Genomic DNA, 24,833 nt, shown 5'->3' on the forward strand with positions numbered 1-24,833 from the left:
TTTGTTTGTTTGTTTTGTCTGTGTGAGCTCAGTAGTTGATATTTTAGCCATTGAACCGTTTATGCTTTTCTCAAGGTCAATAGCTACTCTTTTCAATGAGGTTTTAATTGTGTCATTGTTGTGATTGTGTTCTTTCAATGAATAGAATGGCAAAACTTGAAAATGACTGTCGGTATTTAAAGTTGATTTCATCATGTTGTACAATGTAGTTTGACGTGTTTACACATGTTTCTTACTTTGAAGGTGTAATATATTTCCGTGTCTTTGATGGGGGGGGGGGGGTTATGTCATAATTATTTTAAGTATAAGATGTGTTTTGTAGTAACTAGGTCAACTAGCTGTGAAATATTTTCAGCTAGTTTTTTTTCATTAATATGCGTTTGTCTCGTTACACTTTTTAATTAAGTAAATGTTTGATTTTAGAGATGCATTGTATGAAATGTGTTACTTGTGACGAACAGATTAATGTGATTGTCTCTTCTGGTAGTTTTCTGTCCTGCAGCAGCCTGGTCGTCCTCTTACTTTGAAGGTGTAATGTATTTACACAAGTGTTCGATAAGGAAGGGGTGAGGACAATTTTTTACATGTTTTATTTCTTATTGCATGAAAGCAAAAGTTGCAAGATGAGTTGAATGTTACTGCATTAACTTCGTCATAAGACTTCATATAATCCTGTTATACATTTGTGTTGTCTTAATGCACGTAAATGTACTAACTTGTTTTAATCCATAAACTTAGCTTTCCATTTTTAAATGAGTTAAAGTAAATGTTTGCTAATGATTTTAAAGATGCATTTTAATTAAATGTTATTTGTAATCCTCAGATCACGTGGTTTGTCTCTGCCAGTAGTTGTGTGTTTTTTGCAGCAGTGAAGCAGCTCAGGTGGCAGCAGCCTGGCACACACACACACACACACACACACACGGTGGTCAGGCCATTTTCCATGTGCTTTGCTGGGGGCGAGTTTTCACCCCTCTCTCTCTCACACACACACACACACACACACACACACACACACACACACACACACACACACACACAGAGGGGGAGAGAGAGAGGGAGCAGCTATTTTGAAAGTGACCCCCTCAGTCAGTGTGTGTCTGTGTGTGTGTCCGTGTGTGTGAGAGAGGGACAGAGACGCTGCAGCTGTCAGGAACTATGACTGAAGATGACGGATTCAGTTGTCGTGGAGGGATACGCCAGACTCCGAGATGGAAAAAAGGTTTTAAACTCCACCGCGTTGTGTTGACGGAAGTTGTGCACTTTAATCTGAGCGATTTAAAAAAAAAAAAAGTTTGTTGTACTTTTTCTTGTCTTCCCTTCTTTTTTTTATTTACAGTGGAAAACCAGGTGGCTCGTTCTACGGAAGCCGTCGCCGGTAGCAGGTAAGAACGCATCGTTGTTTGCGTAGTTTGTTGTTTAATTGTTATTGTTTGTTGTGTACGTAGATAAATGCGCAGTGTAGCTAGGGGGGGAGATACAGTTGAAGTGTGGAGCTGCCATGTTTGTTTCTCTGTCGTCTGGTTTGTGTTGCTGTGTTCACAACATGGGCCCAGTTCACTACAGTTTGTAAACCTGTGTGTGTTAAAGTTTATAAATGTGTTGTTAAAAAAAAAAAAGTAACGTACAACTTCAAAGGTAAAACAAAGACACTGTCACACAACACGTTGTTTTGCTGCACGTTCAGTTTCTGTGCGTAAATTCTGTCTTAGATTTTGGCTGTAAAGGCCTCAATTCATGTTTGTGACTTGTACTTGTGTTATTTGTGTCACACACATTGCAACTTTCACATCTGTACAGTTGTTGTTGTTTGTGTAGCTGCACTGTTGATGTGCTGTGTAAAGGTAAAACAGCTGTTTATAAAGAGGACAAATAAAGGAAAGACGAAAAGACCTTGAAGGCAACTAGCAAAATACAAATGGCAGTTACAGCAAGTTATGTAATACAAAAATGAGAAATACATTTTTGTATAGCAACCAATCACAACATGCATCATCTCAAGGCACTTTATAAAATCAGAGGCAACATATAAACAAACTTCATTTAAAAGTAATGGCACAGGAGCAGGATAACACAACAGGTAACATAACAGCAAGTAAAAGCAACTTTTGCAAGATGCAGTAATAAACATAACAATATTACAGTTGCTTTACAAGGAAGAATCGATGAGAGCAAGACGGCAACATGAGCAGAGAAAATGGAACAAAATGTGTTCGCCAGGTTAAATAAGAGCCAACATCCATCGTGAGCTTCTGTGCGTCTTGAATACAAAGAACTCTTGAATGCAGAGTGTCTCTTAAATGTATGAATATGATTTCACAATCTTTAAAAACAAGCTCCCTGACCCTTTATTTAATCCCATCTTCAATGTTAATGTGCTAAACGCTGATAGTTTGATTCTCGCTTGTATTTTTAGATGCATCATGAATGTGCACTTAGTGAATCTAGGCCTGTTGCAGAGTTTAAAGTTCCCTGAACCCATTTATCAATGACTTGGCTCTTTTTTTTTAATAGCTGAGCCTCTGTGGTTTCAGAGTGATGAAGTGTGTGTCGCTCTAAAACTGTTCCAGAGAGAACGTTCCTGTGCGATGTGGATCTGAGCAGCTTGACGTGCTCCGCAGGTTAGACGGAGGTTGGGTGCTGCTCGTCCTCAGATCTTCGGTGTCAGTGTTATCACAGCTGTGTGCTCTCATCCCTCAGTTATGTGTGTTAGGAGGTGTGTTGGTGTGAAGGAGAGCGACGCACACAGACACACACACACAGTCTTGTTTTGTCAGTTGACACTGATTGTTTCACAGTGCCAAAGACAAGAGGACACTACAACATCTACTGTTTGTCAGAATACATCTTATTTGACACTTAACATTGGAAATAAATTGTGCATTTCCTATGGAAATGTAAGGTTAAGTAGCATCTGCCTCAAACCGCGTTTTTCTAACTACGTCATGTCTAATATTAACTCTCTGGTTCCTCCAGACTGCCTCGTGCTGCTGGTTTTTAAAGACAAGTCCGACAAAGCGCAGGGCAACAAGGAGAGAGCCAGTGTCACCTTGGAGGAGATCTGTGGCCTGGAGGCAGGACAGTGGTATGAGGGTGTTGCTTTCACTCTGGGCATCCTCTGCCTGAACCAAGCCGCTCTACTGGGCTTCGACAGCAGGGAGACCCTGCAGGCGTGGGACGTCCGCCTCCAATACAGCCTCGGAGAGGGTGAGAAAATCTGTCGGTGCTTTTACTCCCATGATTTGTGTATCGCTTTCTTTTTTTTTTTTTCTCCTGGAAAAACTTTGCGGGAAATGTCAACGACTCAGCATTGTACACAACAGCACTGTATCTGACCTGCTCGCTCTGTAGTTACAGCGATTCTGAACAAGCGGATTGGTTCATCCATCCCACTGCCAGGTTTCACTGTGGGTAAATTCACTGCAGTCAGATAAAAGCACCCTGTAATTTACCAAACCTGTTGGAAACAGTTTTTAGGCTCAGTAAGTTTCCACCTTTTCATGAGCAACAGATCCCAAGTTCAGAAGTTAATAGAAGCCGAGAGGAAGGATGACTACTTGTGTGCACATCAGCTGTGGAAGGTTTTAAAACAAGTCTATATATGATTACTCTAATTTCAAAGAAATGCACAAAAATGTGTCCACTGCTGTTATTTGAGTACTAGTTGGTTCACACAGAAACGATTAGTGGTGTAACTTTAATACTGAACCACTGCAGAAGATGAGGACACAATAACAATTGCGCCAGTCAAGCCACAAATGTAGAAATGGTTTTGAAATCTGGCATTTGTCTTGTTTTGATGTGAAGACTGTAACAATGTCATTATTGCTCCGTACAGATATGGGTTATGTCACAACTTGGTGTATTCTCTCTGCGCTGGAAAGTGCGTCACAATGTCCGGTGGAAAGTCCCATACTTAATTTCTAAAGTTCACTTAACATCAGCGCAATGCATGATGGTATATATTGCTTGGTTAGTGGCCATTGGTTACATACTTTGTTTCAGTAATGCACAGTGAGATAGAATGAGTCCACTACATAGGGGATACAATTCTACTAACATTCAGACGGCACTACCAAATGTCAAATAACTCTATATGGGTAAGTGAGTGATTCTGGGGACAGCCCTGGTGTTTTTATCTGCTGCTACTTTCAGTCTCGGTCACTTATTGTTTTTTGTTGCCTCGTCTTCTCCACCTTTTTTATTTTGGCCACATCAGCAAACCTGTCGCTCTGCATTCAGTGAGCTCGGTTCAGAGTTTAAAGTCTTGCATCCAGGAGCTTGATTTATTGAAAGCAGGTGATCAGCAGGATCCTGCAAAAGCTGCTGTAGGAAGTGAAATGAAGGCAACACACAGGGTTAAGAGTCGCTGCAGGTTTGTTGGATTGGCAGCACTTTGTGTACCGATGATTCAAGCAGCATGGTACAGTCGTCCAGTCTGGAAGAAATAAAGGAATTAATTGCTTGGAAGTCTGACAGACTCATTGGGCCAAGAAGGTTATGTTTCCATTTGTGTTTCTGTTTTGCAAAGACTTTAAACAGATTACCATGGAATTTTGTGGAAGGGTGGGCAACAAACCAGAAATCAACCCAATACGTTTCAATTCAGATCTGCATCAGAGGATGGATCCAGCAGATTAAGGGGGGGTTTCAACATTTTTGTTGCCTTCTCAAAGAATAATTCATGGGTCATGAGAAATTGGTCATAATTAGGGGGCTGATATTAATGACTATGCAGATCCAAATCTGGATCTAGTGAAATTTATGTGGTTTCATGAGGGGACTGTTAGGCCTTGGCAGAGGTTTACGCTCATTCTAGTTTCTAAACATTTTAGGGGAAGTTTGGGGGAAACATGTTTTCTGTCTCTTATAATGATTATAAGTAACTTTCATATTTACAGAAAGTTTCGTCTGCCAGTAATTATTACTCAATGTCTTTTTCTTTTTTTAAGTAAGCATGACCCAGTTAGTATTTAATGTAGTCAGGGTGTTTATCATGAGTTTATGAAAGATTCTGCATTTGTTTGCTTTGTACATCATTTAGGTTCCTTGTCTCTTCTTCTCGTCCATTTGTAAAATATTAAAATAACACAAACATTATTGTGTGTGATTTAAAACTGTTGTAACTAGATAGGCAGCCAGTGTGCATACCTCTGCCAAGATGACATTATCTGTATCCCCTTCAAAACACCTAATTAGTTCTTTGTCAGGTTTGTGCTGCACCTATTCTCAAAATTTCATGGAAATCTGTTCGGCAGCAGTGATGTTGGTACAGATGCTGGGCACAGTGGTAAGAGTTTTAAAATCCAGAGCTGTGATTTCTATCTTTCACTTCTGTTTGATAGATCATCAACTTTTAAAAGATGACATATTCGACGTCGGGGTCCCCAACCGTTCTTTAAACAAAACTGTCGTCATTCAGTCACATGGTTCTGTTTCGTCTTTCCTCCCGAAATACATTACCGACCCTGTGGAATAGTGTAGCCTCACATTGACCTGTATACAGTCTGTGGGTCTATGATGCAAGTTATATAAAGAGAAACAAACAGACCCTATTATTAGCACTGTACTGTTCAGCTGGTGGCAGGAGTCCAGACAATGTTATGGGACCTGCTTGTGTGGAAGAGAACACGGTGCTTGATTTGCTGTTGATGATAAAATATGCATATGTGCACGTGTCTGTTCACTTGTTTAGGGAGTTTGAAGAATGTGTTTTGTGTGCCCGTCCTTTGTGTGTGCGGCCGGATGTTAATGCCACCGAGTGGAGTGTGTCCAAACCTGCAGAAATGTCACCTGCCGGCCTGCGTGCAGAGGTTTTGTTGTTGTGTGGCAGCGTATGAATCTCCCTTTTAACATGAGCGATGGCGCGACGCAGCTGGCCCCACATTTCCTCATCGTCGCCTCCATCACTCAAGTTTGTTCGGTGCCGCGAAAGTCTTTTTCACTCGATGCTGCAGGGGGAAAAACTACACACACGCTTTGAATGAAATTCCCCAGAGCCCCAGGCCGAGACGAAGCACTGAGGCTATGAGAACACGAGGTCTAATTTTACATCACTCTTCCTCTTTGGCTCCACAGATGTTTAACTGGCTTTGATCGATTTGCTTTCGGGCTTCAGATGTGAGCGCGTTGCGTTCGGGGGTCCCCTCGCTGATTTCATTCTCTCTGCAGCTGTTTCTCCTTTTTATTGGGGAATGAAATCTAATCCACAGTGAAGTAATCGCTGTTTAGGGACTCTGTTTTTTAATACAGTGCAGTCCTACAATGACCCCTAAACCCCTAAATTCACAAAACGTTTAATGACATGCCCACACAAATGACACATTTTAGTTGTTTTAATAATCGCTGGATGAGAGAATCGATACCATTCATGTCTGTATGTTTAGATATAAAGCCTCTATAGGTGATGCAGCATGTAGACTGATCTTTTTTTTAATCTTCTTGCAGAGGGTACAGGAGCAGGGCTGCATGTACCACCAGTCTCAAGAACAGTTTATCATAGTGCTTCAAAACTAAGTCGTCCATCAATCCTCTGTATATCTACTCACCCCTGGAAAAATGTGCAAATACGTATCTATACTTGTACAGTATACACTTGCTATTATTTTAAAAGTGTAATGTTTCCCCATCTGCCTTTGCACCCTGGAACTAGAATGACAGCCCTGCCAAAGCCCAATAGATTCAATCAAGCTGCATAAAAATAAGTCACACACTCGTAGATGTCAGTCCTCTAAATATGCCTGATTTTTTTGTTCATCATCAAGATCCCTGAATTATTCCCTTGGAAATCTGAGAAATGTTAAAGTGATAAAAAAGAAAAAATCCTGGATCTGTCCTTTCGTCAGGAGCCATGCCAGAAAGTTTAATTTCTTGGCCCATGTCTCATCCTTCCAAGAGTAGCTTTTGTGTCATCCTGCTAACAAACCAACCATCAAACTGACGGGAGAAAATATCTCGTCTTTAGTGGAGGTGATAAAATGTCTTGCTGATCCCTCTATGTTATTTGTATGCATGAGGATATGCGTTTGTAATCGAAACTTTTGCTAGGTATGGGCATCTACGTACTGTATATGTGACCATGTGAGGGCTGTGTGTATATGTATGTGTTTAATGTGAGGCAGGTCTGAGACAACTTTCCCATCTAGTGTCAAAGTCCAAAGAAAGTCATATTCACTAATTTTTGTTGTTGCTCCATTCAATCTGCGCAATTTAAACTTTATTATTCATCCCTCACAGCTCGTTGGTGAAAGTCAACAGTCTTAATTGTTAGTCTGCAAAAGAAGCACCCAAAGCCCGTCTTTAATGGTCTGTTAGCTCTGTATAGGAAAGACTCATCCATTATAATGCGAGTCCCTCAACTGAAGAAACTGTACTCGATTTTTAAAAGTGTAGAGATAATACTGAAAGGCCTCTGTTCTCTTCTTTTTTATTAAGTTTGTGTGTTTGCTCAGTTCACAGATTCAGTGTTGGAGTGTTACCAGGGACCAAGCTGGAGAGCGGACCTGCAACTCTCCACCTGTGCAACAACCTGCTGGCTCTGGCCCGGGACGTCCCTCCGGTTATCATCGGCCACTGGAACCTTCCAGACCTGCGCCGATATGGACCTGTACCCAACGGATTTGTGTTCGAGGGGGGAACGAGATGTGGATACTGTAAGTCGATGGCTGTTTTATTATTTCTGTGCCATGTAGTGGAAAATTCAACTGACCAGTGTCTAAGGTATTGGAAATCCCCCTGACCAGGTGTCTAACTGCTGTGATACTGTCTACCTGACAGGATGGAACCCTTACTTGGTGGTGTCTCACTGCTATGACCTTGATCAACAGGGTGCATGCCCTTATTTGGTGATGTTTTTCTTCCAACTGCTACAGCGGACGGACAGACACAGATGATCTCATGTCTTTCATGTCTTTTTTCATATTATGTTTTATGAAACGCCTCTTTGTATAAGTTCTGGCTTTTGTGAACTTGCGGCCAGTTCCATTTTGAGCACCCGTGCTTGTTGTGTAACCTCTGCAGAGCTTACTATTATAAAGACTCAAAGGCAACTCCAGTCTGAGAATTTCATTATTTCAAATCTCAAGATGAATTTCCATCACAGCCACATGTGGATGTGTTTAGGTAAGCAGCCCATAAAATTATGTTATGTTTGACAGATGGTTCTTGAAGGCAGAGAGTTAAGGGGTTGTTGGGCTAAAACCGCTCCGTCATGTTGGGGAAGACGAGGGGAAATAAAGCAACTGCGTGAAAAAACAGTTAAGATTAATGAGCAATGCACATTTAGAAGATTTATTTAAAAGCACAAAAACAGTGAGTAGTTGACAAAATCGCAGGGTTACAAAACAGAACATCAAAATTGAGACTGGAAAGTGAAAAATGGAAAAGTTGAAATAACAAAGCCGTTTAGAGACTATGCAAAATATCAGGAAAACTGAGTCCGGACTTTGCCGTTCACAAAGACGTAACAAATAAATTAGTTTTTAAGGAAAGTCGATCAGTCTCGGTACAACACCATCTTCGTCATATCATTAGGTCTCTCTTGCATCATTAGCGGCTAACAGCTCATTAAATCGTGATGTGAGCTGTGTTTTTCCTCATGGCTTCTCCACACAGACCAGATAAATGAATGAGGCTCCTTCCCACAACAGTAACGTCATGTGAGACTGCCCCTGTTTGCTTTTAATTCAGAGTTTTTCTTAATTAATTTGATCATTAAGTTGCTCTGCCGAACTTTTGCTAATGTGGTTTGTGTTTGTTGAGCGACGGCGGCAGAAACAATGCTTCGGTCGAGCAGTGCTGTGAATATTGAGGATCATTGGATGAAAAATGTCTCTGCGGTGGAGTCATAACTGGGTCATTTATAGAGGATATCGCTATTTTATTTATTCAAATTTAGTTTGAACACGAGGGAAAATGAAGTCTAATGTTGTATTTAGAGAAGCCGTTATGAAACAATCTGAACGTTAAATGGATTTAAATGAGGCCGTCCAGGATGTTTCAGTCCTGCTTCCTGTGTTTGAGGCCTCTCTGCTCGGAGAACATCAGTGTCTGGATCAGTGCGTTGAACTGAGTCACTGACTGTTTCCTTCCTCTTGTCTGCTCGTACATCTGGCCTCCCTCAGGCGGACACATTAACAAAGATGCTCGATGGAGTTTTATGAAACAAAGAGGAAAGAAAGAGAAAAAGCAGCCTTCAGATGTGTTTTTTATCGCTGCCAGAAGGGTGAGATGTGCAGATGTCGTCATGAGAGCGTTCTACGATTTATTTATTTTTCTCCAATCAGCTCTTGTTTGAGTGTCTCAAATTTAAAGGACTTTTCTAGTAACGTATTCTTTCTGGGCAGAGAGCGGTCTGGGACTTCTTCTGTTTCTGCTGCAGCTGTTGTTTAATTTAGTTGCTCTTCCAGTTTTTCACTTTGTGTCTGATTCCAAGATGAGGAAGTGTTTTCTGGCTCTTTACAGTTTGACCTCATCTTTTCTGGTTCACTTTGCCGAACTATATGGCCAAAAGTATGTGGACACGTGTAACTTTTGTCTTGGGCCATTTCTGCCATGGTTCTACTGGAATGATGCTGTGTCTCTCAATCATTTTAGGTTGAAAATGCCCCTGTAGCCTTGTCAGATAGGGTTTAGTTTCCCCTGGTGACTCTGCATGTTGAAGTAATATTACTTATTAATGATTCTGGAGTTGTCTTTAATTTATTAGATTGTGGTTTTTGGTAGATGCATGTTCCTATATAAATTTTTCGTCAAGCCTATCTACAAATATACCATCCATCCCCTGTAGTATCAGCTCAGCTGCAGAACTCTCTTTCTGCACTATACTACTGTACTTTACTGTGTTATTTAACTTTATGTTTCTCATCAATCTCTAGAACATCAGACAGTAAATGTTTGTAGTGAGTTTCTCTCCTGCCCTGTTGCTGACAAAGTTGTAAACCAGACCTGAGACGATCAAAGTAGCCAAGTCACAAATTACTGTGTTTTACGATTTACTACGTTGTGTTGCTCCCAGTTTCCTTCACCTGGCTCTCTACCATCAGTTAGTTTTGTGATGTGGTCCTTTTTAAGAGAAGACTGTAAAGTTTACAACCTGCCGCTCTGTTGCTCCGTCACTGTTGAGTACTGTTCCCCAACTGATGATCAACTTCTCAAACTTTTAGAGGACAGTCTTGCTTCTCTGCGGCTGTGGCAGAAGTTTGTGGAAGGTCCATGAGTTCCTGAGTTTGAGTTTGGTGTAGAAGAAGTTTCCTGGAAGTTTTTGTTGAACAGCGGTGGACGCCATTCATGCTTTTGTGGCTGGATGGAAGGAAGTCTCTGCAGCCAGGTTCTATCTAGTGTTGACAACCGAAGGATGCAACTGTTTTGTGAGTTGGATGAAGTCCAGTTATTGTCTGTTATTGGTGATTTGATTGGCGTATAGTTATCGCAAAGTTCAGTTTAAAGTTCATTTATTTGTACCTCAAGACACTTTAGATAGTACAGTTGAGACCGTAAAAATGATAGCGAAACCCAACAGTTCCCACAACTGTCATGTAGACGGCAGGAGACAGTTTTACTAATTTTAGTGTTTTGCCCTCTGACATTAGAAACCATTAGAAATCAGCTGCTTCACGACAACAAGAGACCTGCTGCAGGATATAAAGTCTGTAGAGAAGTTCAACATCGGAGTTGCCTTTCTGTTTTCCCTACGCTCACTTACACGTGTCACTGTGGTAAACCACAGTTTACGTCTTGGAATAGATACAAAACCATTAAAGTAGAGACGAGTGTGTGTGTGTCAACACCTGGAGGGGACGGACGCAGACACGAGGGGAACGCCGCAGACATCAGAGCGCCACGGTTACACGATGAGCCCGCTGGAAACATGACACTTGAGAATGTGATGTGTGATTTATTTAGCTCCATTACCTCTTCGGCAGTGGGTCTCGCAGAATATGAAGGTCAGACATCACTTTCACTCGAATATGTATTTTAAAGCCAATTAACGGAAATGAGTGCGAACACGAATGTTGTGTTTTAAGGGTTTGTGTCGTTGAAGGCTGAACATTCCTGCGACATGTCATCTCTCAGCACGGCGTGTTCACAGCACAGGGAGAAGTGGTGTAACGTGTTGGATCTGTCACTTCTAAATGAAGCGGCTGTAACTGAACTGTGCATTTGTTCGACCTTTTGTTCGCGTCCTGTTTGTTAGTTTATCCTCAGTGTTTCTAGTGTTTCAGTCGGAAAGTCAAGCGTGTGCGCGCGCGTGTGTGTGCGTGTGTGTGTGTGCAGAGCTGTTTAGCTCAGTAAATCAGTTCAAATGATTGATTAATCTAGAAAATGACAGCAGATTAATTATGAAAACGATCATTAGTTGCAGCCCTGTGAAAAACACTGTTAATCATCAATCCATCCGTTCGTCTGATCATTTTTAAACTTTCATCAAGTTGAAAAACCATTTAGATGCTTTAATATTCTCAGTGGGAAACTGCAGCAGTCGCATCAAACCAGTCATGAAATTAATCCAACTGAAGGACACTCGGATGTAAATAAGAAAATACTATAATAAACAAATTACAGGAAAATCTTGGTGACTAATGATCTACTTTCTTCTTTGTTGTAAATTAGCAATTCACAATTTTATACATTTTTATATCATTAAATTATCACCTGGCTTCAGTTTGAGTTTCCTTCTGCTCTACAGAGGTTTTTATTTGATTTCTATTTCCACTCATTGTTTTGTTTTTCAGCCCCACACCTTTTTACATTCTTTTGGTTTGGTGGTTTGGGTGTTTCCTTCTGCCTTAAAGCTCTTTACCACCTGTTCAGCCAATATGGCAGGCAAAGTTAATGCTGGTGAGCTTAGTGAAGCATTCGACAGCTTAAGAGCCAGATTTATCTCAGGAGGTGGTGGAGACCAAACCTGAGCTTTTAAGAGTGAATCCATCAGGTGGAAACTAACACGACTCCAAATGATTGAGACTGTTGCATGTGTGAAAACTGTTGATGAAGATAAAATGTGAGAGTTTTTTTGGTTTTAACTTGTTCTGCTGCATTAAAAACAGTCACAATACTTTAACAGCAGTAACTGCTCTTTGTGCTGCTGAGGCGATGGTTCCTTTTCTATATTAAATTCAGGGTCAACTAAACTACACAATGTTAAAACGTACCTATAAAAATTTAATTCCATTAGTTTCTCACTTCCTGCTGTTAAAAACAGGACAAGACTTTCCTCTTAGCGCTTGTGAAGAGTTGAGCTCATTTACAGTCACTCAGCTCTATAGAGCCAGATGCTGTTTTATCAGCTTTTAGAGCGGAGAGGCCGAGTTCTTATCTTTTGTGAACCAGACAAACTGTGCCACCTGTTCTTTGTTTTGCTTGGAGCTTATTTTTGCTCTGTGGCCAGTGACTGTGCACCTGATGTCCACTCACCTGCTGTGAAAAGCTTGACAGGTACTGAAGTCATTCACTTCCACACATGAGTTGATCGTGTTCCACCTTTTGCATCTTTCTTTAAATGTGACAAACTTCCTAATCGGATCTTTATTATAACATTTACTAAATCTTGAGTTTGTAGTGGTGCAGATTTTGCCGCTGAGCTTTGATCTCGCTCACGACCACAGCGGTGTAGGGAATGTGATTAGAGGTCAGTCTTGACATGGGTGGTCTGAGTGACAGGGCGACAGCACGACCCTTCATTTGCGACGCCTTGTAATGGACGACCATTTGTGTCAGTCAGGTCAGGAGAGCACGACCTCTGACCTCTGCATCATTGTATCCTCTTTGATATCGCAATAAATTAACAAAGTAAATAAACTAACCTTTCACATTTCTAAAAGTTAGCAATTATTGCTAATCTCCTAAAAATCACTTCCTCTTCGGCGCTGTATAAACACGTACTCGCCCGTAGCAGAACAGCACATTTTCTGATTTTAAGCGGTGCAGAAGAAGTGAATTCTGGGACAAGTACTCGCCAATGCTGTTATCGACCAAAGCATTGATTTATCGATCATGAATCTTTGGTTGCAGCCCTGCCAATAATTGTTATTGGAGACTTTCAAATGATTGTACTAACTTTCTCATTCCTTTGCACCTGTTGAATAAAGTTTTACTAGTTTTTCAGTAAAAACCATGCGACTAACTGAAGTCTGCCTTCTACAGGGGCCGGTGTTTTTCTGCTGGCATCTGCTGAGAGCGAGCAGATCAGCTTTCTGTTCGACTGCATCGTCCGAGGCATCTCCCCCACCAGAGGCCCTTTTGGACTGCGGCCCGTTTTGCCAGGTCAGTACCAGAGGTCTCTTAATGCTGCTTAGCTGGAAGCGAGTGGAAACCCAGCGGCATGTGTGAGGTCTGCACGGACGGGGGCGAGTTTAGTCACAAGTACCTTTTTTATTTAAAGACAGAAGGTGGATCTCCGTATGATCCTCACAGTATTTGGATAATGAACCGCCGCGTTGTTGCCAAGGAGTGCGAGCAAACACTTAAGTCAACACTCAACATTGTTGTAGCGAAGCAGGCATCGCTCCCCTCCTGTGCTTTCAGGGATTTATTATAGCCGTGAGGTGTGATGCATGTGTTCCTGGAATCTGTCCATTTCTGGCAGAATGAGTCAGAGAGTTTCTCCGTGGATGGACGAGCTTTCATGTGACTGAATTATAACATACAGCTGTTTTTTATTTTGATGTAATTGGTTAATCCTCAGAAGCAGTTTTATAATTTGAGTCGATGTAAAGATTAAGCTCATCTTAAATATCAAGAAGAGGATAACTACTGTACTTACTGTGATTATGGCACCAAACTCAGTTGTCGCCTATGTATAGTTGAGGGTGTGATGCTGCTGGAGGAAAAGCCGAGATCAAAATAGCCGTTATGTGTTTTTACTACTGTTACAGCAGAGTTGTATTTCAACTAGTCTATTAAATAATATTGACATTTTAGACCTAATATTTAAATATTAACTTAAAGTTTAAGTCAAACCTTTTTCTTAATGTTTACAAGGAAGAAACGATGAGAATAAAACATGGAACATAAGCAGAGAAAAAGGAATAAAATACAAATAAATCCACAGGAGCACCAAGCTCTGCTCTGACCACCCTCAGCTCTTCTTCTGATTCCCATTGTGCAAACCCGATGAGTATCTGGTTAAATTCTAGGCTAAGAAAATTTAAGGCTTATTACTGTTTAATTTAAATGGCAAAATAAATAATCCTCAACACTTTTGATAACCAATTTAATCAATGTAATTTCACTGTGCCAAACTTTCTTTTGTTTGAACTGCTGATGAGATGAAGAAGCATTTTGAATATGTTCTTTTACAGGAAATTGTAATGAAAATATTTTATATTTTTAGACCTTAACATATAAATTAAATATTTTATAGCTGACAAGGTCTGGGATGCCAAGACTCAGGAGAAAACCCATTGTATCTTATGTGAGTTTTCCTAGTTCTGTCATTTTGCTAAACATTATCTGCTCTCCCGCTGCCCACTGGGTTTAGTAATATAAGATCGAGCAACAGAATGTGTCAACACATTTCTGTTTTCCACACTGGCAGTTAAAAAAATTACATTCTCACCCAGTCAGCAACATAACAGGAGCTGTGTGTGTGTCTCTCTCGATATTCTGGTTTTAACACATCTCGCCGCCCGAACGCAGGTTGAGCTCATGCCCCTATTATTGCTTCGCGTAGTAGAATAAATAGCGGGGAGGATGTCGGAGGAGCGGGGGGGGGCGAGGGGTTCAAAGTCGCAGTTCACACAAGCAAGAGCAGCCAAAGCCTCCTAATCACTCCGGGTATGTATGTAACCTCATCCTCAGGATTCCACCTCCCACCACCAACGCACCCCCTCCAATGCATACCAGCCCCCCCCCCCCCCCACTCCTCCTCATCTTCCTCTGCAGACCATAATCGTGTCTGCACGCTGTCGTGTGTCCATCTTTCTGCTCAGTGTCCAGGATGGAAAAACTTTATTCCCATGGAGCCTGTCTTACATTTCATCACTGAAATGTTGGAAATGAATAAATAAGGTTTAAACTAAGATTTGACTTGAATAAACTCAGATTTTATGATTCGTTATCGCACAAGAACTTTAATTTGTCTACTAAGTGTCTGTTTATTTACTTTTCCTTCATCATAAATAGCAGAACATTATTTTTTAAGCCCGTTCACAGCTCGGTGTCGTCTCTGCTACTAGAGCCAGGGGGGGGGGGGGCGGTGGCCTTACTGGAGCTTAGGTGGGATGAGCGATGGGCAAAAATACAGCCGAGCGTGATTGGCTATGACACCTGTCAGTTGAGCAGGTATTACCCATGATACATGCCTTTGTGATCTCTTGGGCTGAGCTGCATTCGGTCATAGCTGTTGGCTCGTCTCATGTTGGCGACAGCAAAGAAACCTGTTCAGATGGGGAGCAGATGGAATATGTGGCAGCAGGTTCGATGGTGATAATCTCTCAGGCTGTGGAGACAATGTGGAAGATGTTATTTTTCTAATCTGTTTTTTTTTTTTTTTTGTGATTGTACAATTTGAGAAAAAGAAAATATAAATAAATGTGTTTAATATGTTTGCTGGAGTTCCACTTCTGCATTTACAATCTGGAACCAATCTTAATGTTTCTTGAGAAAATTCTTTCAACATAAGGTGTTGTCCTCCAAGTCCATGTGGTTCTTTCTTTATTCAGAACAGACAGTTTCTTGAACAATCTTTTCAAAGACCTGATGCTTTTGATAATATGGTGCTGATCTGTCAAAAGATGAAGGATTTATTAGTTGTGAAATTTGTACAAAAATATAACTTGACTTGCTGCTCAACATTCTTCATATTAACGTAAGTAATGGACTGATCTTCTGGTAAAAGGACACGTAGCCTAATATTAATACTTTATTCTCATTACTTTGACATTATTCTCACTTTATTATAGAAATCTCTGGGCTTGATGACCCTAATACTCAGGTTTGGGGTCGTTGGATTCTTGAGATGCATAATTCATCTTTCAGTGGAGAATATGTGCATCTTGGACTGGACCTACATCTCCTTGTCTTCAACGACAGTATTTCAAACGTATAAATTCATGGATACCAGTTGCAACACTCACTGAAGTCATCTAACAATTTGTCACAGTGCATTTTCGACATGTAGAATGGGACTTACACCATTTACCTGCATCACATTAACATTTCAGACACTGGTGGATTTCGAAAAAAATCCATCTGGCGTCAGAGCTGACCTTGGCGGTCTGAGCTACATTAGATCCCCTCACATCACCAGCGGCAGCAGAGCACGTACCAACAGAGCCATGTGGCCGCGCTATTAATAAACCCTGCAGTGTTGCAAGGTGCTCCCCCGTGTGACCCTTTTCTCTGCCCGTCCAGTGTTCACCACCACTTCAACCGTGTTTGTTGACGCGCCGTTTGTTCTCGTCTCTGAAATGTTGTTTTCATGACGCCACATGAAGATGAGTGAGACCCTTGTGTTTTTAAAGTGTCTCCTCGCGTTTATCTGGAGTAAGTGAGGCTGTTGTCGCAGCTGTGTCCCCGCAGAACAAAACCCTCAGCTGCGTCACGTCTGCCCCCACGTCTCAGCGACAGCAGCAGCACTCAGTAAATCTCATCACTGCTTGGTTTGATTAGTTTTCTTTATGTTTGTGGCTGAACTTACTGAGTGTTTCTAATTCTCTCTGGATCCAGATACCAGTGGCAGTCAGACCAGCGTGGAGGAGAAGTTGAACCATGAGACTCAGGAGCTGGAGAAGCGACTGAGCATGCTCTCTCACAGGAGCAGCACAGGTAACAAACATGTTGACGTACACGGGTGTCTGCCCTAAACACCAAAAACTCTTTTTAATATTGTTGTAAATAAAACAATCTCACATGACTTGATTTGTCAGTTTTGACATCACTGTGGCGGAAGACAAACAATTTGATATATGCATCCCTGATGAAAACTTCATTATATTGTCTTCCTCCTCTGCAGCCTTGTCCACGTACTGCCCGTCTGCTGGAGGAGACGACCGCAGCATATCCGGTTCCTCCGACACTTCTGACACCAGCCAATCGGACTGCAGCATCGGCAGCCGGCTGGCCATTTGGACCGAACCGACCTCTGCCCCGACGGAAAACGTCAGCCATGCTACCGCCAAAGTGGCGCTGCAGAGCATGGAGAAGCTCTCAGTCAGTCAGGGGGCTGGAACTCGGCCTCCAGCCAAGCCCCCGCGGCAGCTTCAGGAAATCGGCCGTCAGAGTTCGTCTGACAGCGGTATCGCCACCGGCAGCCATTCCTCGTACTCTGGAAGTTTCTCCTCCTACACAGGCAGCCTGGACATCACCTCTGGGGACGACTTTGGCTCTGTTTTCAATTTGCCTCCCCACTTGACTCAAGACCTGAGTCCCTGTACTTGCCCCAGTGTCCCTGGACACGAGTACCAGGTACCGACATCACTCAGGTACCTGCACGACTCTCCAAGGAATCTTTTACAAGAGGGAAACTTGGGCGCCAAAGACGAGGAACCCTCCAACCCAACTAAAGACGCTTCTGAAGAGTCGGCGCGGGGGGATAAAAGCAGCGTCACGACTTGTGAGCGTGACTCAGAAACTACTGACAAACAATCAATGAGCCAACACTCAGAGGAGAGTAAAAACAAGATGGTGGCCTCCAGTGAACATCCTGACTCCTGCCACATCTGCAGCTCCGTCACATCTGTCTCCAAAACCATCGTAGCCATCTGCTCAGTGTGTGGTGGCTTTAAGGTAAGAAGGAAGAGATCTTATAGGGTTTGGACCAGGTTTCTGTTTACATGCTGATCAATTCTTGTTTTATTTAATATATTATTTGTCTCTTAACTATTACCAAAATTACACTGATTAATCATGGCTGTTTATGATCAACCTTGGCAATAGAAAACAAGGATAATTGACAAATAGCGTTTGAATATTAACACATGATGCACAAATATACACTACATAAAGAACTGAGAATACATTTCTCATATCCTCCATTCTAGGAATATGTGGACAAAGAGTCTGTGTCCTGTTAATAGATGCACTGTATGAATGTGGCAAAAGCTCTACTGTAAAGAGCTTGGTATGGTCATCAACACTAGAAAAAGTTACTTTATAAACACACAGCATTTACCATTTCCTCATATAGCGTTTGTAGTGCTACAGAAAATAACCTGGATCTCTGTCTGACGCTCTCCTCCAAATGTAAACATGTCGGGCTTATACCCATAGAGGATCGAACATTCGTATGAGGGTTACACACTCAATCAGGGTTCTACTCTACATGATGACCTGCACTGTTAATGAAGTGAACCCTACTTTACACTACAAAGTAAAAACATGCTCGTGTGCAGAAACGGCTGTAGTTCCATTTTTTATGTTTTTTGGGGGGGTTCAAACTTGAAAAATAACATCTCTGTTGTGTAACCTGCTGTCGTGCAGTAGCAGCTTGTGCGAGCCGGCCTTATCATCACTGTATCATCTGTTCCGTGGCTCGCTGTCAATTGACCTTTGCGGTATCGTGCCGGCTGACGGTGATGCCGCTCTGCGTTCGGTGTCACAACAGTCCCACAGCCCATCTGTCTTAGCGACTTAGCGTTTCAGCCGCCAACCTGACAGCACAGGCAGACCTCTGAGTGACTTTCACTTTTTCTCTTCCTACACCTTCTATTCATTGCTTAACATGGTTATGTCTTATATTTTTTAAATGCGCTACATTAGTAAAGTCTGAAGTGAATATTACCTGAGTTTAATTGGTTTTTTTTTAAAGCAAGATGCAACATGAGCTTATGATGTGTAGGGTTTCTTGTACAGGCCTCAGTCTGAGTTATGAGGTTAGTCGTCTTGTTCTCTGCGGTGATGGTGATTTTTCTTCTCGGACGGACGGATGAAGGGAAATTAAATTGTCACAGCAGCGCTTGAATGATTAATTTATTATTTAAATAGCTTCACATTAATTCTTACAATCACTAATCAACTAATTACTCCTCTGTTGCTTTCATCGTCGTGTCTTATAGTTGCATTAAGTAACTGTATTGAAAGATAAATTAGATTTTAGTATCGACCAGTGGGGGTCTAACGATTTTGAGATGTGCAGTTTTATGTCTCAACAGTTTGGTGTTTTGCTTTTATTGATTTTATATTTACTGGTGCCTGTGGTGATGTATAGTTTATATATGTTCAAACCCCGGTCGTTTAAACACCCAGCTCTTTTCATGTCACTCTACTGAATACTTGCCGTGACATCTACAGCTCCATCTGCTGGTGGTGCATCTAGTTCATCATGTAAACTTGGTACATTTCTGCAGTATCTGTTCTTTGTTCCTCTGCCAGTTCTAAGCGAACTAAATTAAACGGGAGGAGCTGATGGATCAGATGGGATCAGTGTGGGAGGGAACATCTCACCCTGAGCAACACAAACCCCCCCCTGTGGTGTTTAAATGGCTCACAGTCGAAGGGCTACTTCAAAACTATAAATATTAAACCGTAAACACATTTCAAAATGTATTTATGAATGTATGATTATACTTATCGTAAATGATTTAGCTGTAACTGTCATCAGACATCAATCAAAGCGGAACACTGGAATATGTCATGTAATGGATGTGGTCACATGACAGTGGTGTACAGGACATTCAGGGACATTAATGACACCTCAGAAATAAAGCAGTCCACTGTGGTGACCTTGTTTTTGAATTATACATTTGACAAAAATCTCTTTTCTTATTAAAAATCCAGATAATAAGTAAAAGCTGTGTAGCCAAAGCCTGATAGATGTTATTTCTCTGAAATGACGCTTCATTGTTGTTCAGAAACTATTTAAACACATCACTGAGCCACATCACTGCTCTGGATGACATGTTGCATCAACACAATGAATATTGGCCCTGATGTTTATTATGAATCTGTTTATAAATCCACATCTGAAAAGAGGCCCCAACAAATGCATGATTTATTCCTGATGCATTAATCTTAGCTCTGCAGTGCACATGTGTTTAAGGAAATTAGTTAAACCTTTTATGAAATTGAAGCTACATAACTGCCACCAATTGTTTTTAAAGATTAATATCTTCGGGGGAACAAGTCGGCTCCTGGCTGAGACACGGATCAGAAAATACACAGATGAGCCCATTGGTGTATTTTCATGGGATTATAAATAAATAAGGATCACTACCAGCCTTTTACTTTGGTGCCTCATATTTAAACACCAGACTCAGATGTTTGCTTACTGTTTGACACACAAAGCCTCATGTTAATCCAGTCATGAAATCCCCAAATGCCATTATCAAAACCTTCTTACAACAAAATGAATTGAGGTTTGATATTTAACAATTTAATCAGAAACCTTATAATTAAGAAGAAAACACAAATATATATATATATATATATATAGAACTTGAAATAAGAAATTAAAAATGTTAAATTAAATGAACATCTTTTCTGCGTGGTTTATTGTGTAAAATAAAAGTTTTATTGTCCAACAAATGCTGATGTGATCGTCTGTGAAAGGCCTATAAATTGGTTAAGGCTGTAGTTTTTATGGAAAGAATCTAATGAGTGTATTTTCTTGATCATTCCACAGGGGACACCGTGCATTCCTGCGAGTGGTTCACTGACAGCTGCCGTAACAGGTAAGTGTAGCTGAACTAATCCTGTGCACGTTGCATGCATGAAAAGGTGTGATGCATGTTTTGGACGAACCGCAGCAGCCGCAGCTCTGTGTCATGATTTTGGACAGAAATCAAAGTGTGTTGAAGAGTTGTTGCCTCCGGAACATTATATTCTCAATCCAGCAGATCAAAGTGTTGACAAATCAGCGTGCAGACCCAGCGCTGCCTCAGAACTCGGCATTACAGCGAAGGCGGTTCAGGAGAAACTGCAGGTCTCCTCTGGCTCAGGAAGCTTCCACGGGGCGAGCGAGGAGTCACCGCTGCCAATAAAAGGGAGAGAGAAGTTATCCAGTCTCTTGGCGGATCTGTTGGGCTTTCCAGGCACGGACAGGCAGCCTGAGGCAAAGATTGAGAAAACCAGACTGAACTTGTATGAATCAATGAGCCCTGCTTTTGGAAACGAGCTCAAACCGGCACCAAGTGGAGGCTGCGTACAAGATCCACAGAAGAAGGGCCGAGATGTCATTTATGAAAACTGTCTGAAGTGTCGGAGAGAGCACTGCCACCCTCCTCCTCGAGTCGTCCCTGCTGAAATGTTTCGCTTCAGGAACGCTCCCACATTCCAAAGCTCTCCATCAGGGCCGCACCTGAAGAGAAGCCACGAACATGAAGCGGCTGTTCACGAGACGCCGCTCCATCAAGGTCACGGTGATGGATCACGGAGCGTGGACGGGCTCTGTGATTATGAGGAGATGAATGGTCGCTCAGTGGCCACTGAAGGTAAGAGGCCTCTTTACCAGTTTCCTCTTCAGCTCATAACAAAGCGTCTACGATTCCTCTGGCGTCCGTTTCCTCTTGGCTCCTTCTGAAGAGTCTCTTCTTTTTTTATTCTTCCTGCTCTTTGTCATCAATAAAAACCCACTTTTCCTCTGGTCTTTTCTTTTCTTTTTTTTAATAAACTGCTTGTGTACTCGTTGTGGTTTCTTTTTGTTTTGTTGCTCTTTGGTGGATCTGAAAGCAAAGTTTACAAAATGATTAATGTATATGAGCTTTGACATGAACTGACTGACTGATGGTGGATTTGTTTTTTTCGGATGACAAACTTTGTCATAACTTTCTAATAAGGCCCCTGTTATAAAGGGTTTATAAGTTACAACTAATGATTAACTATTTGCCCTTAATAATAAATGGATAATAAAACTTCTTAAGCATTTAATGGATTTATTACCACATTTTTCACAGCTGAAGTATTAATGGCTTATAACTGATCTAGCATTTATAAATGATTAAAGATATTTTCAACTTTTAATCTTTATCCTCAAACGATGTTGACTAAATGGCGCCAGTCTTCCCGTCTGACACGTCCGTATATATATATATATATATATATAAACACTTGAAGGGAATTTATTCAAATTTGCAACAAACATTCTCTTATATAATTATGATAAAATTCCATTCAAAGGATGTAGTGATGACATTTTACATCCTAAAGCTCATTGATGCTACGAGTTATTCACATCTGCCGACCAATCAAATTAGAGGAAATATGTTTACAATCCCGCGTTTCTGAGTTATGAACAATTGAGCAGTAGTTCCAATTTTCTCATCCTCAGTGTCTCATTATAAAATCCACCATCACTTGGTTTATAATGTTGATGCCACTTTACCTGACATAATTGTCCGATTATGAACGCTATGCTGATGTTTTACATAAAGACTTTTTAGATTATAAAACTCGGTGTTAGTCAGATTATAGTGTTTACGTCAGGTGACTGTCTGCAGCATGTTGGATCTCTGAGCATGAAAACTCTGATGTGTCTGACATTAACCAGGAATCTCTTGCTTTGATTAACAAAATGGATTTTAAAAGCCACAACAAAATTGTTTTCAGTGTTTTACATATTTAAAACGCACTGTATGTTTCTGTCTCACCAGACAAAAGGCTTAATAGCAGAGAGGAGAGACGCCGAGCTGATCCTGCTTATGAGATTATGGAGAATCGGGCGCCAGAGAGGAACTCCGAGGTACGCCAATCCCAAACTCTCTAATCCCCCTTGTGCTATCAACCGCTCACACATGTTGACTGGGTAACTCTTCGTGCTATGAGTTCAATCTTTTTTTGGGGGGGGGTGAGGAGTGATATCACAGGGACACCAATTAATTGAGATTATAGAACAGGTTGTAAAGCAGCTTGATTGAAAGAGCCACAAGTGGGATGTTGTTCACTCAGTATTTTAGGTCTCAAAGGGTCTTGTCCAGTAAGTACAGATTGTACAGATTGTAAGAATCTATGATGCAAATAAGAATTATGAATATGGGCTTTACAGTTCTACAAGTTAAGTACAGAAGTGGTTCCACGAGGTTTAGTTCAGCATTTAGCTTTAATTTAAATATTAGAATGTACACCTCTGTATACAGGGGCAGCATCAGCAGGTACCTTAGACTTTATATAAAGATGGACGACATGACAGCTACCTAAAGGCCATATCATCTTGATCGCCCCCTGGTGGCTGGCTGCAGTACAGGCCATTAACCCTGCCTTCTCCATGTTAGCAGATGGGACATGGGTCATATATATATATATATATATATATATATATATATATATATAGCATCAAAGTACACGTCAAATACATTTTTCTTAAAGATGGTTTCTGTCTTTTTCCATAACTCTTATCACACTGATGTTTGTTCACGTATAAATTCACGCCAGCATTAGGAAGTGGAGACATGGCGTCCATCTTTATATACAGTCACTGGGAAGAAGTTATGACATTGTGCATATTTCAAAAATGCTTCTTCCGAAGTATCTCTGAATCCGATCGGACAATGGACACAATCTTAACCTTATATAGACCATATATATTAATAAAACATTAACGTCTACAACCAGTATTATCCTATTAGGATGACGTCATTGTGAAATGGCTTTTTTGCCGTATAATAAAAAAGTTAGCATTGCTGATTGGAGTAATATGCATCGTTCTTCTGGTGCTTTTCATTTGTGATTGTGATCACGGTCCCATCGAGGAATCCCTTTGTGTGCACAGCGAAAACAATATGGCTGCATGGCTGTGCCTCCATATTGATGAGGTATTTCTTGTTTGTAAGTGCCAGGTTTATCCCTGAGCTCTGACTAAATCCTGAATATCAGCGTCTGTCTATAAATACTCCTGACGTGTCCTCTGAACTGTCGAGGAGACATTCTTCATCACTTGCTTATGTAACAAACTCACTCACTGCAAATTAAAATCAACTGTGTGTGTGTTTCAGGCAGGGGGAAAGAAGTACGAGTTAATGGGCAGCTGTGGTCAGCAGAGGTTCCATCAAGAGACGGAAGGTGGGTGACGTCATAACATTAAACAACGTAATAAAGACTCTTTAGTTTTAAGTTTAATAAACAATCGGGTCAAAATGGATTAAATTTTCTACTCAATGGACCATTTTAGATAAGTGCTGTGGAGGCGTCATAGAATAAACAGGAACCATTTACAGAATTAGAAGTTGATGGCTCATACACTTGAAACGAACACATCACCCGTTTGTGTATGAACCGATATGAAGGAATAAATAAAACGAGGGTCGTTAAATAGCAGATTGAGGAAGGAACATTACCCACACACACACTATGTTTACGTGACCTAATCCAGGTTAATGGGCTGTGACATTGACAGGAAGTTATTTCCATGAAGTGGCTGCGTGGACATAGTGTAGACAGCTGCTGAGGTTCAGTTAAAATGAGTTTTAGTGTATGTGAACAGAGCCTAGTCCTGGTTTAATGTATGTTGTAGAACTGAGCTGAAAGCAGTGTGTAGTAGTAACAGTTTAAAAGTTTCAAAGGGTGAGAGTGAGGATTTATTCCATATTTTTATGTTTGCAGACTATTAGTTTGTCTTTCTGACTTCCCCTGCATGTCTGTGCTCTCGGCTCCCAATGGTCCATCGTTCCTATTGAAGGTGTAAATCCTTTAAAACTGGGGAAAAATATCCATCTATTTTTGTGGTAATAAATAGATATTTTAAACTCGATGTGTTTTTGATAGTTGTGATAATGAAAGCAAGTCATTGTTGTTGGTAGAATCGATGCAGAGTCTGTTCTGAGGCAGAGGGAGATTCATCTTTCAGACTTAATCATTAAGTCGGCACTCCATTATGTCATTTTGAAGGTAAACTGGAAGTGACTTTGCTCTTTGCTTGATTTGTATGATCCATCAATTTATTACCTCGGCCAATCGAGTCATGT

General features: G+C 41.1%; 1 protein-coding gene across 3 annotated transcripts in view; it reads left to right on the forward strand.

Annotated features, from left to right (window-relative positions):
• The first annotated feature begins 1,035 nt into the window (after window positions 1-1,035).
• Window positions 1,036-24,833, forward strand: part of LOC117751981 (protein Dok-7-like) — a 33,362-nt gene continuing 9,564 nt past the window's right edge. Inside the window, exons 1-11 of one of the 3 annotated variants that reach the window (XM_034569100.1) lie at window positions 1,036-1,222; window positions 1,340-1,385; window positions 2,977-3,207; window positions 7,452-7,652; window positions 13,144-13,263; window positions 16,669-16,767; window positions 16,955-17,727; window positions 20,561-20,609; window positions 20,772-21,368; window positions 22,527-22,615; window positions 23,865-23,931. In XM_034569100.1, coding sequence (XP_034424991.1) covers window positions 1,169-1,222; window positions 1,340-1,385; window positions 2,977-3,207; window positions 7,452-7,652; window positions 13,144-13,263; window positions 16,669-16,767; window positions 16,955-17,727; window positions 20,561-20,609; window positions 20,772-21,368; window positions 22,527-22,615; window positions 23,865-23,931 — 2,326 coding nt within the window. In that variant the 5' untranslated portion in view covers window positions 1,036-1,168. The remainder of the gene's footprint in view (window positions 1,223-1,339; window positions 1,386-2,976; window positions 3,208-7,451; window positions 7,653-13,143; window positions 13,264-16,668; window positions 16,768-16,954; window positions 17,728-20,560; window positions 20,610-20,771; window positions 21,369-22,526; window positions 22,616-23,864; window positions 23,932-24,833) is intronic. The other 2 variants (XM_034569102.1, XM_034569103.1) reach the window with 2 other exon arrangements.

This window comes from Hippoglossus hippoglossus, chromosome 18 (assembly GCF_009819705.1).
Source record: "Hippoglossus hippoglossus isolate fHipHip1 chromosome 18, fHipHip1.pri, whole genome shotgun sequence".
Lineage (NCBI taxonomy): Eukaryota > Metazoa > Chordata > Actinopteri > Pleuronectiformes > Pleuronectidae > Hippoglossus > Hippoglossus hippoglossus.